Genomic DNA, 14,162 nt, shown 5'->3' on the forward strand with positions numbered 1-14,162 from the left:
AAGACTTTTATCTGTCTTGAGGTAAGCATCCTATGTTGATTAACTTAAATGTCTCAATTGTTTTTTTATTACAAATGTCTAACATCATTTAAATGAGTTGCAGGATATGGAGGAGCCATTTGAACCTTTGATGAGTCTAGACATGAAGGATCTTGCTTCCACTATTGCTAACAAAATTCTGGATATGTATTGATTGAATGATATGAAGAGGTCTGGTGATGGATAATGTGAATTTATGCTCAGCTGTGAGAGCTTATCTTGAGATACTATGTAGCTCTCATAGCTGAGCACAAATTCACATTATCCATCACCAGACCTCCTCATATCCTTCAATCAATACAAAAATTGTTCATTTATTTTATTTTAATAAATGTTCATTTTTAGTAACTAAATGTTTATTTTGTACAAAATTGTTCAATTTTAAAGTACTCCGTGTTTATTTTTTTTACAAAAAATTTTCACAAGTTCAATTACTTTGTAATTGGTTAGACAACCTTACCTTACCCCTCCTCTAATACTGCTTGACAATAGGTGGCTTAGCAATCCCAATTACTCGATCCATTACAAATTAATAATTATATGTGTCAATAATATCCAATATAATATATACGTAGTTTCATGTAATTTGTTAATTATAAATAATTATAATATTTTTTTACAAAATAATTAATTGTAATATAATTTATTTAAATTTGACTTAATTTTAACCCATTTGTATAATATGCTAGATTCGCCACTGCCTAAATTTCAAAGTTTTTCTACACCGTGTCATTGTAGTGAGTATATACGACATTCATGAAATGTATGATATCACTACTTGTGACATATGGTAAAACTTTAAAACATCCAATATTAGTTTTTACAACAATTTTTTTTTTTTATCTAGACATCAATTGAATCTATAACTTTATACTAAAAACGAACTTTGAGATGACATGTCATGTCATCTTCTAATTAAAAATTTTCCTGCCTAATTTTTTTTACCAATATATATTTTCATATCTTTCTTACCATTTTTATTGGGTATTAAAGTAGTAATTATTTATAAAACTTTAAATTATTCTTTTTTGTCTAATTATATACCTATGTTGTACTTTGTATTTTATTTTCAAGAATAAACCCATCAACAATTTTAGGTGAAAAGTAAAATAAATGAAGTTGTAAAGAATCTATACTTTTATTCACATTGCACCTCATTTTTTGTAAATATAATAAAAATATGTAATCCTAAATAATTAATCAAATTATATATTTATACATTAGCATTTTTTTTTGTTTAAATTATAGGAATATAGATAAAAATACCCATTGACTATAATCATAACAATAGTATAGTTGTACGAATAAAACAAAAAATAAATTCTCCACCATTCACTAAAAATGAAACAAATAATCAAGTAAATTACCCATGTGCCTATCAAGGTATGGGATTAAAAGTGTATTTGCACGGGTATTGACCTTGGTTTTATTGTTAATGTATTATATATAATGAAGTTATTTTATTATGTTAAGTAATGTAATTCATTTTTAAAATCAATTATTGTAGTAATAACTAAATGTTGCATTCGTAATAAAATTTTGTAAAAATCGTGCATTTGCACGGCACTTAGGGCCTGTTCACTTCAGCTTAATTTTAGTTAAGTTCAGTTCAGTTCAGCTCCAATCAGTTCAGTTCAGTTCAGCTCCAACCAACTCAGTTCAGTTTAGCTCCTAATTTCCTTCTCTCATAAAATATTCATTTCAGCTCCATTCAGTTCAGTTCAGTTCACTTCAGTAAATATGAACAAGCCCTTATACTAGTCGTATATATGGAAGAAAGCCTGAAAACAACATAAATAAATTTGCAATCGCCCACCTTTATTTTAATAAATTTTTTATCCCTCTAAATGCTACTCCAATCTAAAGGTGGCTTTGGGACACTCATTCCGACCCCATATACTTTGGGGTTAGTTAGTTTACGTTCCAGGCCATCATACTAGAATTACATGCCTTAACCAAATTTCAATACGTAGTAATTTTGTACCAAAGCAAATTTATCATAATAAAATATCATTTTAACTTTTGAAAACCATAGATGTTGCTACAACACAACATCTATATTCCTTCTGTTGAGCAATTAGGTTTTGATGATTATAAACTAATGATGATTATCTATCTAACGTGTATGTTAAGTTGTGCATAGAAAGAGCAAGTTATGTTTGGAACAGGATACAAGGAACCTGAGCAATGACAAGTATATATATAAGGAACTTGAGCAATATAGGATAAGCAATAGAGGAACAAGAACAATGATAAGTGTTACGGTTGATAAGCATGATGATGGCTAAGGAACCATGAAGGTAACTATGTAAATAGGTGTTTACATATGTTAGCTTCACGAGGTAAGTATCCTATACATATATATGTCATGTATGTGTAGGAGTCTTTTAATTTAGTTTAGTTTTCTTTACTGTTTTTATAAATGAAAAAAACTAACCTTCTGAGTTACTTTGTTATCCTCAGAAGTTTGCTCAGTTTGTCATCATTAAAAAGGGGCAACTTGTTGACCCTTATGAGGTTTTGATGATGATGTTAAGAATTGAGCAAACTTCCATTTAATAAGGATTTTCTAGTGTTGTGATGTTTGCAGGTTCAGTAAGCGTTGAGGGCTGAAGTAGGAACTGAAACAGAGGAACTTTAGAAGATCCATGAGGATACAAGTAAAGTTAGAAGAAGAGTTCCAGAAATGGAACTTCCAGAAGTTTCTTAACAGGAACTTCAAAACGGGTTGTAACGATCTGGTTCTGGTGTAATGCTGGGGCAAACCCTAAGATCCAGAATATATCAAGACTACAGGATTCCAGAACAAGAGTTTCAGAGAAGCAACATGAAGACAGAGAAATAGAAGTATATTGCTCTAGGATTCATGTAAGTATGTTGGACATAAAAGTCGGTCTGGAACAAGTCTATATAGAACCTAGGTGAACTCCAAACAGTCAATGAAATTAGAGTAACTGACTTGTCAGGAACTCGGAGACTGTCAGAGTTCAGGAACCTAATAGGAACTTAAGTGTGCACGTTGTTAAAAGTCGGTTTTAATGATATATATATTTACCTTATACGTGCATATCTTTTAGGGATTTGGTTTTACTGAATAAAGATATTTATCTTCTAATAAATCCCTTTTGGAAAAAGATAAATTTTGTTTAAAAAGTATTTTTAAACTAAAAGATAAGATTGGAATAAAAGCTGATTTTATGCTAAGTTTATCTTATTATTATTGACAGATTTTATTCTTAACAAAAAGATATATTTTCGGAAAACTTGTTTTTAGAAAATATCTTTTAAACTTATCTTTTCAGAAAATCTATCTTTTTCAAGATGAAATGAATAATTCGAGTGTACTATAAATATGCTCATATGTATTCATTCAAAGTTGAGGCTGACGAAGTGTAGTGGTCGTGCTTAATGGTTTTAGCCTTCACCACGAAGCTAAGTCAGTTCTCCTGGTCAAAGTTCCTATCAGGTTTTGGTTACAGTATGTCCAGTGAGTTCCAGACAGGTCTCGAGTGTTCAACATATTAGTTTTATCTCTTTATTCATAGATATGTATTTAGGGATATTCAATGAGATCTTGTAATGGGAAAAAGGGTTTTTGAGTGTTTTGTATTTTGGGGTGAGATTGTGAATTCTCTTAAATTCACACAAGTGATGAGTTTGAAATCTCGTAAAATTCGAGTGGTAGTTAGTCACCCCGAGTGTGTCTTGGGTTGCAAGTGGGAAAAAGGAACCTGAGTGTGTCTTAGGTCGAGAAAGGAACCTGAGTGTGTCTTGGGTCGAAAAAGGTGCCTGAGTTTGTCTTAGGTCTGATAGGATAGGTTCTTATCAATTAGCAAGTGTCTTAAGAGGAACTTGCGAAGCAAAGGTCTGTGTAATAGGTTGTACTAGGAGAGTTGCCTATTATAGTGGAATTTGTTTATAAGTCCCAATAGGGCCGAGGTTTTACTTCCAGTTGGGCACTGGATGGTTTCCTCGTAAAACTTGCTGTGTGCTTTAAGTTCCTTTACGCTTTAATTGTATATTTCCGCTTAAGTTCCGCGATTGGAACCTACTACCATTCACCCCCCCTCTTGTAGTAGTTCATCTAAACTAACACCTTCATTATTGTTTATTTTCTTGTAGCCTTATAACTCCTTTTAACAAGTATACACTCGTTGTTTCAAAAAAAAAAAAAAACAAACAAACACGTATACACTCGTTTTAACCAACCAAACTTATATTTCGTACGTTAGACACCTTCATGTTTAAAACATCTTAACACAACTCGAACTTCAATTGATCCGAGTATCAATTTGGCAAAGAGTCCTATTTTTACCCCAATCAAGCAATTCAACCTTGTGGTCGACAAATTGCCTCCGGTGGCCCGGTGTGACCGATTTCATATTACATCTGAGATCCGACATTGCAACACCCTTTTGATGAACAACAGTAGTGCACGTACAGGGCAATATCTTACTATATTCATAGATTGAAAGTAGAAAAGTATACTGCAGTTCTTTGGCGCTAACTCTGATTGAAACCTTTATCCCCTTTAATCAACCCTTTTTCTTTCTCATCTTATTAGTCCTCCAAATTAATCCTTTTATACCCCACCAATTTAACAAAGCTTAGCTAGCTGTAAAGTTTTTATAAATTACAAAAGCTATTCCAACTATTTTGTTCCTCTAATTATAATTCCCAAACAAATTAAAGTAAACCCAATTTTAAAAACATGATTATATATTTATCCATTAATGTTTCAGACAATCCCATCATTGCTGTCTATAGTAACTCATAAAATAAAATTATAAAAATAGAATTTCATGTAGATTTTATATAGTGATTAAACACAAGCCTATTTTCACACCAAAAAAGAAAAATAAAATAAAAATATCACTAGCTCTAGCTTCTTCTAGCTTTTTCATTGTTGATTTAATTAAAAAAAATGCCAACAATTTCCCCTGAAAATCACCAAGAAAAGGAAACAAACACCTTCGATTTTCGAGCCCCGCCGCCATCCCCAATCGGCTCAAGCCGCCGTGCTTCCTCCGTGGCGAACGATGAGGTCTTAACAGAGTTCCTAGAACACAGCCTTCGGGTCCCGGACCTTATCCTCCCTGATCGAATCTTCCCAAGACAAAAGCCATTCAGGGATATTCTAGATATTGATTTTCAGGCCTTGAATTCTGCGAAAGATGATTTAGTTTCGAAGATCCGGGATTCTTTGTCGGAAATTGGGTGTTTTCAGGTGATCAATCATGGAATTTCGCCGGAGTTGATGAAGACGGTGGTTAGGCGGGCGGGACGGGTGTTTAGAATGTCGCCGGAGAAGAAGAGAATGGCGGTGAGATCGACGGAGATGGAGTTCGGGTTTGAGGATCAAGTGAGTGGGGAGCAAGAAGAGGTTGTGAATGAGATGGGTGAGGAATTTGTTTGGGGCAGGGGATTTGGTTTTAAGGTAAAAATGGAGGGAATTTGGCCAAATAAGTTTTCAAAATTCAGGTATTTAACGGTCAATCTATCATCAGTACTACGTTTTTTTTTCATTTTTTGTTTTTTCTGTTTTCAAGTTTATTTATTTATTGTTTTTGAATAATTCAAGTTGTGTATTTTATTTATTTAGCAATTTATGTCACCGATGACAAAATTAATGGTATTAAGAGACAAAAGAAATTGACATCACCACAATTAGTTAATTGAATATGAATACGGTGTCAACAAGTTAAAAAAAAAAATGAATACATAAATTTGGCAAATTAAGTTTTCATTTAGTCACAAATCTCATAAATTGAAGTTCTCAATAGCTGAATTGAGATCATATAATGTAAATAATTTCATATTCATGTACGAGATTGTTTAGTTAATTACTCCCTCCGTGTTTTTTTAAGTGATACATATTCCATTTCCGGCCGTGTTTTTTTAAGTGATACATTTTCTCTTTTGGCAAAACAATACATTAAAATATTATATCTCTCTCCTCTCATGGTCCCCACCCAAACCCACTACTACTTTTTTATTATATCTTTCCTCTCACATATATGACTTTTCAATAAACTATTAACCCCACTATCTTTCTTTAACAATTATTTAATATTCCACTACCCCACTTACCTCTTATTTTATTTAAGTCAATTAAATTGCCTAAAACTATGTGCCGGTCAATATGTATCACTTAAAAAAACACGGAGGGAGTATAAATATTTAAGCAGTATGTAGTACAATAGTTGAATATTACAAATTGCTAATTTTTTACAAGATAATTAAGTAAATTGTATTATGAATGGTACATAGTATACTTTAGTTACACATCTATACTTATATATTAAAAAGCGTTCCTAAAAAAAGAATGTGTCACATGTCACTCTTTTAAGCTATATAAACGTGCCAAGTCATCAATATATGTCACGTCACCTCCACAACAAGAATTAGATTTGACATCTAAAAAATGTCTATAGCAAGACTTGAACTTGAGACCAACAAGTATTACTATACAAGTCTTACCACCTTAGCTATCCATATATTGTGTAAATTTAACCAACACAATTATAATTAACTTGTATAAAATGATTAGTTCTTAATTGTACTATTCGTTACATATCATAGGATAATTTAAAAACTTTTATTAAATTTTGTAACAAATATTAAATATGGTTCTCCTAATACAAAACTTTTTTCAAAATATAAAATTTTGAAGATGATTTCAATATATTAAGCAAAAATTAATCGAACGTTATTTACAAACTAGCAACTCGGGGCATCGCCCGGGCTACACACTAGTTACATTATAATATTTGGAATGATCGCCATTGTATTTATCATACATTATTAAAAATGAAAATCACTAATAATGAGTTTTCATGCAATAAATGAAACCAAAGTCACTTGACATGATTCATGTGATATAGACCCACTGTTTAAATTGTGTTTGTGTGTGCATGCGCGGGGGGGGGGGGGGGGGGGGGGGGGGGTTTGAATTTTTTTTTCCCCGTATATATTCAGTATTCATTACTGTACCACTCATTCACTCAATGCCATTATAAAGTGTTAGCAACTAAATTTTAAATGAATATTTGCATTGTTATAGATTAAAACTCGTTTTCATCATTCCCTTCATACTGTAAAAAATCGAGCCCAATGGATTGACAAATTGAATGATGTATGTACATTGCAGTGACAAAATGGAGACCTTAGCAACATCAATTGAGAAGATTGCTAAGGACATAATGTTGATCCTCAATGAGAACTACCCCAATACACCAAATGGTGAAGGGCATACTAGTAATTTGAATGATTGTGTATGCCACATCTACAAGCATCCCCATGACGTGTCAGCTGATCAATGCCTTAGTTCCCTCCGATATGACGTCATAAGGATGATGATCAAAGGGTCAGATTATTCCCATGCATTATCATTGCATGTTTGTGATGGATCTTCTGAGTTTCATGTTTACTCTAAGAAAGGCTGGATTTCTTTCACTCCACTTGAAAATGCATTGATTGTCACAGCTGGGGATCAACTACAGGTAAATCACACAAACAATACTTTAGCCTATAATCTTTATTGTGCTATAGTACATTGATTCAAATATCAAACAGGAAAAAAAATTGCCCATAGGAAAAACTTGTATATAACGAGTGTATTGTATATAGCAGACTAAGTCATCACCGTAATCATAACTTTGATACAATTGGGGGTGGCTAATCGTCTAATTGACTATGTTTGTTGTGTACTTTACTACTACGCAAGTATATGTCACACCCGTCGTATTGGTTATCATGACCAACAGTTTTTGACATGGAAGGCCCCTCGTGTCCCTTGATACATAATCATGACTCAAGGATGTTACATTGCTTAGATTAATTAGTACCCTTTTGAGCTGTCTAACTTTTTTTGTGTTCTTAATTAATCATTCATTGCAATAAGATTAATCATAATTAGTACGATGGTTTTATTTAATGTATACACTAATTTTTGTATTAATTTGGGTGTATATTATGACAGGCTTGGAGTGGTGGACGTTACAAACAAGTGATAGGAAAACCAATATATACATATCAAAATAAAGATTGTATATCATTGGCTTTTCTCTGCTCTCCTCCTAATTTAAGTATGAAAAATAGCGATGAATTTCATCACCAAGAGAAAAAAGAAAGGATTATTTCTCTACGACAACAAGCTCTTTTTGCTATAGTTTTTACAATTGCATGTCAATTTTTGATCCATTTTTACTGCAAATTATCACATCCATGATTTCTTCCTTTGTTCATTGCGAAGTTTTTGATGATTTTTTATTCTAATTACTCATATTTTGTGTTGTATTTTTGTGATTAATATATTGGAAAGAACTCATCATATGGATTGACAAGCTTGTGTAGAGATGGTGGTAGTACAATTTACATAATCTGGTTTTTTAGTTGACACACTTTGACTTTTGCATTATTCATACGCCCTACACTTTGATTAGCTTTTATGATTTATAGCTACTATAAAACATATTCATGTATCTCTTGTTTGAATCGTCTCAAGATTGGTTTTTTAATATCTACTATCTATAATTTTACAATGTTGATAATTAGAGATAAGAGATTACATGCCTCAAGTCCTCAAGTAACTTTGAACTCTGGGATCAAGAAATAACAAGTAACTAATTAATGAGAAAAGCAAGCAATGAATCAAAAAAAGAACGCGATAAAAGTTATATCGGGTTACCAGGAACTCGAACTCCAGGAGAAAACTCCACAAGTTGCACTATGGAGTAATCGATGATGATGATAAATTCTTGATTACTTTACAAGCACTCTTGTAAATATTTTTCCATGTTGCACGGCCGTGCCCCCTAGGCAGTAATCGCAAGCCAGTAACCACTGTTCTCTAGAAATAAGCTCAACCCAGTTGTGCTGACTAATATAATTACTGACTAATGACTATCACATGAACATGATTGGGTTCGTCTAAAGGTGACACTGGATCCCCACTGAACTAGGCTGCACGGATATGTCAAATTCCACTCGGACGTGCACCTACAGCTTTTCTTCTTTGTATCACAGTATCACTTCCAATGACCACAGCCATCATCCTTATGCCACCATATGCCTATATTCATCTCCAAACAAACCTTATATGAGCTAGGTTCATATGCGCCTTCCTCTATGCCTCCTGCAGCTGTCCCTTTTGTTCATAACACTCCCATTACTGATGATTGCCGTCCTTACAAATTTCCGGGCACTAGATTCTTGGACCATGTTAAAGGCACTCTATGTCAAGTATAAGCTCCTGTCAACTGTATGCTTAAGCATTTCCATTCAACTAAAAAACATAAGTAGCAGTAACATTTAAGACAAATAAGTAACAATTTTATCAACTTTGTTGATTGCAGCAGACATTTGTGTTTCATGTCACGTTTCAAACACGTTTTTTCAATTGTGAATTTCCTAGCTGAATTTTATTTATATTTACATTTAAGAGTAAATACATGCGTATAAAGACAATTAGCTGAATATCATTTTTACTGAGATGTGAATTCATGATCTTTAGGATGATTTCTTCTGTTTCTTCTCTTGCCATGCTTTAATTTCAGCTCCCACCATATCTTTCACCTTTGCCTGAAATCCTGGATATGGTTCATATCCAAAGAATTGCTGAAGAGCCTGTGAGAAAATCATCAAACATCCTCTGTGTAAGTCGATTACTAAGCTAGGAAGAAAAGCTACAGCACGCAAGTAAAAACAATCTTGCAGATTAAAAGGGGGCTGTGAGGTCGTTAACCTCAAGTAACACGAAAAAAGGACCCATCAAGAAGGCTTGTAAGAGATTATCCAAAAGAGCAGGTGCTCGTTTCTGTCAGGAGCTCAAGCATGGTAAGAAGCTAAAATTTGCCAACTCAATAATTATAAGGTCAGGATATCAGGGTTCATTTCACCTCGAATACACCATGACCGAGGAACTGAGCAGTCCAACCAAACAACTGAGCTGCCAAAACAACCTGAATATTGAAATTGGCAAGGTGAACATACGAAGCTAAATCCCAAAAGCTGAGAAATATAGCACTACACATCTACACCCTTTGCATCTTAAATTGAAGCTGTAACATATCAATCACAGATTCACAGCCACTATCACTTAATATCAAAGCACATATCACCTATGGTTTCGTTTTCATATAGTTGCCATCAAGATTTATGGATAAAGAGTGATAACTAAGTAACCACTGGCAACCTAGAAATATGAAGATATTGTGGTTCAAGGAGAAAGCAACATACTATGCCCAAGAGGCCAAGAAAGCATACTGCATTACTGGTAATATATAATACCTCATCTAACAAAATTCCACGATAGCCTCAACCAAAAAACAAATACTCTAGTATCTACAATATGTATTGTGTGCTCAACTGTTCTTACTGTATTTCTGTGATGTGACTTTAGCAAGCATCCATCAAAGAGAGGAAAAAATAGCACAAGAATTCATTTAAGTGGCTGAAAAGATAAGGACGCAACTTGGAAGACAGGAGTAGGTGAAGAGCAAACCTAGGGATCACTAAGCAAGGAAGGAAGCGAAAGTAGAATGCTGCAGTCATTGTTTAGTAGTGTGGTGAGTTGAGAAAACAGCTACGTTATGTTTGGATGATGTTTGGTTTGGTTATATCAAGTATCAACAGAGCCAAAAAGTGGTGAAAGATTTCAGAGGGAACCAGATGAACACGAGATACTTACATGGTTCAATCAACTAATGTAACTTACTCTTACAGGAAAGAAGGTTACAGCTTAAAAAGGCAACAGGGACAGTTTTACGGAAGCCAGCACCCCCTTCACCCTGTTGCAAGACATCCTCAAAGCAGTTTGAAATAGATCTGTAATGGAGGTGCAAAACCACCAACACCCTGGCACAAGCAAGCCAGGCTTTGTAAACAACTCTCCATATCTAAAGTTCATTTTATAATCTAATCTAATAGGTTATGTGCTTGATTTAAGTATGATTCCAATTGTTGCAAACTCATAGAGCGCAATGTCCAAAGTGTCACTAGTTGTAACAAGACCTAGATGCAGAACGACACATTAAATTCCCCTTGAACAAACAGTTGGACACAAGCTAGGAGTCCTGGGACACGCCCATCGATATGAGCAAGATATCAACAAATCTCAGGTGGAATGAAAGGTCATACGAGTTCAGAATTCACCAGGAACAAAACTTTTTGGTAGCACTATGTGCATGATTAAAACCAGATTCGTTTTACCCTAGAAAATTTAAACATATTAGAACCTGTCTAAACCCAATTTTACCATAGAATAAATAAACACCATTGAAAATGGGATTGAGGGTCTGGACTGTTATCATGGATAAGACTGAATCACAGAATGTAAATTTTACAACATTGAGGGCCTGTTCAGATTTACTGAACTGAGCTGAATTAAACTGAATTGAATATTTTATGAGAGGAGGATATTAGGAACTGAACTTAACTTGAACTGAAGAGAACAAACCCTGAATCAAGAATGGCATAGCATTGAATCTCATGAAGAGCTCGATAAATAAAAAGGTCACGAATTCAAATCTCAGCCACCTCTCATTTAAAGTAAATGTTGCCAAGTGACCAATTAACCAATTAAACTGAGCCTAATCTCACAACAGAAAACATGATTTCCTAAGTTCGCAACCCAGTCAAAGCCAATAATACTTGCACAATCAATAGTAACAGTTACAACCCAACACAATTTACAATAATCATCACTTAGCATTAATCAACCAAGAAAAAATAAAAAGTCAACCCAATATTACTCATCAATTAAAACCCATAAAACTTCACAAAACCCCATCAAAGAAATAGCCATAACAAAGTTTATAATGTAGAAAATTACCTTCCAAGTCAAAGAATAGCCAAGATAATTAGCAGAAGCAGAAGCTCCAAGCCAACAAAGGAAGCAGAGAAGAGCAGCCAAAGAGCCAGCTTTTTTATCCAAACCCACATAAAATACAGCATAAATTATAGTGAAAAATGATGAAAAATTAGGTAAATAAAAAATGGGTACATAGTAAAATAGCATTAGGGCTGTGAAGAATAGTGGCCAAACAAATAACATATGAATCAATATATTAATTGGGTTGCTGTGATATGCGCCATAAAATGCAAAGTTTTTCTCAAGATCAAACAACCCCATTTTACTATGCTAGAATTTTGCCCTGATTTTGAGATTTTTTTCTTTCAAAGATGGAAGCTTTAGGATGAAAACTGAGTTTGGTGAGAGAGAAAGCAGTTGGATTGAACTGAGAAGTAAGAAATGGAAAATTAGAAAGAGGTTTACAAGTTAATCTCCTTGATTAAGGATCAAAAGATATGTAAAATTTTGTTTAGCAATTTTGAATGCATATTTAACAATTTCAAATTGAATTTAATCAAATCTCTGTAAAATGTAGGTACTTGGTATAGTCAAAGCATATTCAATCCATTTGACTATGTATTTTTTAAGATTTAATTATATAATTGTCATTTGATATTCACGTTTCGTTATATAAGGAGATAAACTAGAAATTTAGCATAAGATTGGCAACGGATTTTAACAAATGTACTTGTTTTTTATTCTTTACTCAACTAATAGAAATTAAAACAAGAAAACAAGTGGATTATTGTTGGTCAGTCATGTAGGAAAATTAATTTGGTTATCCAAGTATCCAAGCTTCCAAAGTTTATTACTCCGTACAGTACAACAAATTATTATCAATTCAATTTCAACAAGACTAGCATCAAATGTTGGGTTGAGGGGGTTCGGGGAATCACCCAACAGTTAACTGACATAACTTGATTGAAAAAAAAATGGTGACTCGAAACCCACTCGAAGATTTAAAGACCTTGCTAAAGATGGTGGCGTTTCATGTGTTTGTCTTCTACGGGACATTTGAATGGCTCTACAAGGTCTTCTTGCCCGTCACATCGGTAAAGTCCCTCGAAATTGGATTTCTCCTACCCATTGTCTGACTGTGCGCGCAGACAACGCCATTTTCTTTGTCGGTCCTTTTAGTTTGTTTGTTTTTTTTTTGGTGCTTTGTTTGTTTTCTTTGATAGAATTGCTTGTAAAAAAAAGGGTTAAATGTTGATTTGTAGTGGTAAAAACAAAATGGCTATTTCACCAAATGCCACTGAGCAATTTAAAAATTCACCAAATGTCATCGGACTTTTCAGAATTCACCAAATGTCACTGAGTTCTTAAAAAATTCACCCAGTGCCATTAAGGCTAATTATGCCACGTGGTGACTTATGATTGGTTGCTTATTAAATTAGTAAATTAATTACTTAATAAAAGACTTAAAAAAATAAAAAATAAATAAAAAAAATAAAAACCACCCACCATGACTCAGCCCCAACCACCGTCTGTCATTGCCACCACAATATCCCCGCCTCCAGCCAGTCCCCACCGCGGCGGCGACCATCCCTGAAGAACCGCGCCAGCCACCCAGGCTAGCCAGCCCGCACCGACGACGCAACCCAGCCACCATTCCCGCGATTCGCAAACCCTCTTTCTCCCTCGAAAATCCCTCCCCACCGCCAACGACCAAACCCCCCCTCCCCACGCCGGAGAACTCAAATAAGTGCATCCCCTCCGAGCTCCACCCTTTCAACCACCACGCAGGAACCCTAAATTAAAATCCCAAAAAATTGAAATCTAGGGTTTCGATACCTTAAATCCCAAATTCGAAGCCTCCTTCACTCCCCACTGCTGGCGTCCATGATCCCTCCCCGCTCCGGCAAACCAAAACCGCCCCTCCCCTTCCCATCTCCACACCCTGAACCACCTTGCTTAAACCCCAAAATCGAAAACCTTAAAATCGAAAACCTTAAAATCGAAATTTAGGGTTTCGTTTTTGGAGATTTCAATTTTGGGGTTTTAGGGTGTCAAGGATGGTGGTTTAAGGGGGGGGGGGAAGTGGATGGAGATGGTAGGAAGAGGGGGAAGGGTGGCCGCCGACACCAAAGAGGATGTTGGTCGCCGGTGGGGGTGGGGGCAAGGGGTTGGGCTGGCGTAGGGGCGGTGGTGCGGTGGGAAGAGTGGTTGGGATTTAGTTGCTTTTTATTTCTGATTTTATATTATTTTTTTATTTTTTTTTGAAAACTTCTGATTTTAATTTTTTTGATAAATAAAATAATAATAAAGT

General features: G+C 34.5%; 2 protein-coding genes across 2 annotated transcripts; one reads left to right on the plus strand and one right to left on the minus strand.

Annotated features, from left to right (window-relative positions):
• Positions 1-4,909: 4,909 nt before the first annotated feature.
• LOC145621399 (1-aminocyclopropane-1-carboxylate oxidase-like) lies at positions 4,910-8,312 on the plus strand. Its single transcript, XM_081676137.1, has 3 exons — positions 4,910-5,520; positions 7,190-7,541; positions 8,021-8,312. Exons 1-3 carry the CDS (start codon positions 4,964-4,966, stop codon positions 8,267-8,269), a joined length of 1,158 nt encoding a protein of 385 aa, XP_081532263.1. The 5' UTR covers positions 4,910-4,963; the 3' UTR covers positions 8,270-8,312.
• A 1,158-nt stretch (positions 8,313-9,470) lies between these two features.
• LOC145621511 (2-hydroxy-palmitic acid dioxygenase MPO1-like) lies at positions 9,471-12,259 on the minus strand. The gene is made up of 4 exons (XM_081676243.1): positions 11,873-12,259; positions 9,939-10,001; positions 9,785-9,856; positions 9,471-9,666 (listed from the first exon to the last, which is right to left on the minus strand). The coding sequence occupies exons 1-4, from the start codon at positions 12,170-12,172 to the stop codon at positions 9,550-9,552; spliced, it is 552 nt and encodes a 183-aa protein (XP_081532369.1). The 5' UTR covers positions 12,173-12,259; the 3' UTR covers positions 9,471-9,549.
• Between the last annotated feature and the right edge of the window lie 1,903 nt (positions 12,260-14,162).

This window comes from Chenopodium album, chromosome 27 (genome assembly GCF_948465745.1).
Source record: "Chenopodium album chromosome 27, dcCheAlbu1.1, whole genome shotgun sequence".
Lineage (NCBI taxonomy): Eukaryota > Viridiplantae > Streptophyta > Magnoliopsida > Caryophyllales > Amaranthaceae > Chenopodium > Chenopodium album.

Excerpts from the sequence above, each read along its gene's own strand:
- LOC145621399 (XM_081676137.1), top strand. The coding sequence starts at position 4,964 with ATGCCAACAATTTCCCCTGAAAATCACCAAGAAAAGGAAACAAACACC. Across the intron at positions 5,521-7,189 it reads AATAAGTTTTCAAAATTCAG|TGACAAAATGGAGACCTTAG; the intron begins GTATTTAACGGT and ends TGTACATTGCAG. Across the intron at positions 7,542-8,020 it reads CAGCTGGGGATCAACTACAG|GCTTGGAGTGGTGGACGTTA; the intron begins GTAAATCACACA and ends ATATTATGACAG.
- LOC145621511 (XM_081676243.1), bottom strand. The coding sequence starts at position 12,172 with ATGGGGTTGTTTGATCTTGAGAAAAACTTTGCATTTTATGGCGCATAT. Across the intron at positions 9,857-9,938 it reads TCGGTCATGGTGTATTCGAG|AAACGAGCACCTGCTCTTTT; the intron begins GTGAAATGAACC and ends AGCTCCTGACAG. Across the intron at positions 9,667-9,784 it reads CTTTTTTCGTGTTACTTGAG|GCTCTTCAGCAATTCTTTGG; the intron begins GTTAACGACCTC and ends ATTTTCTCACAG.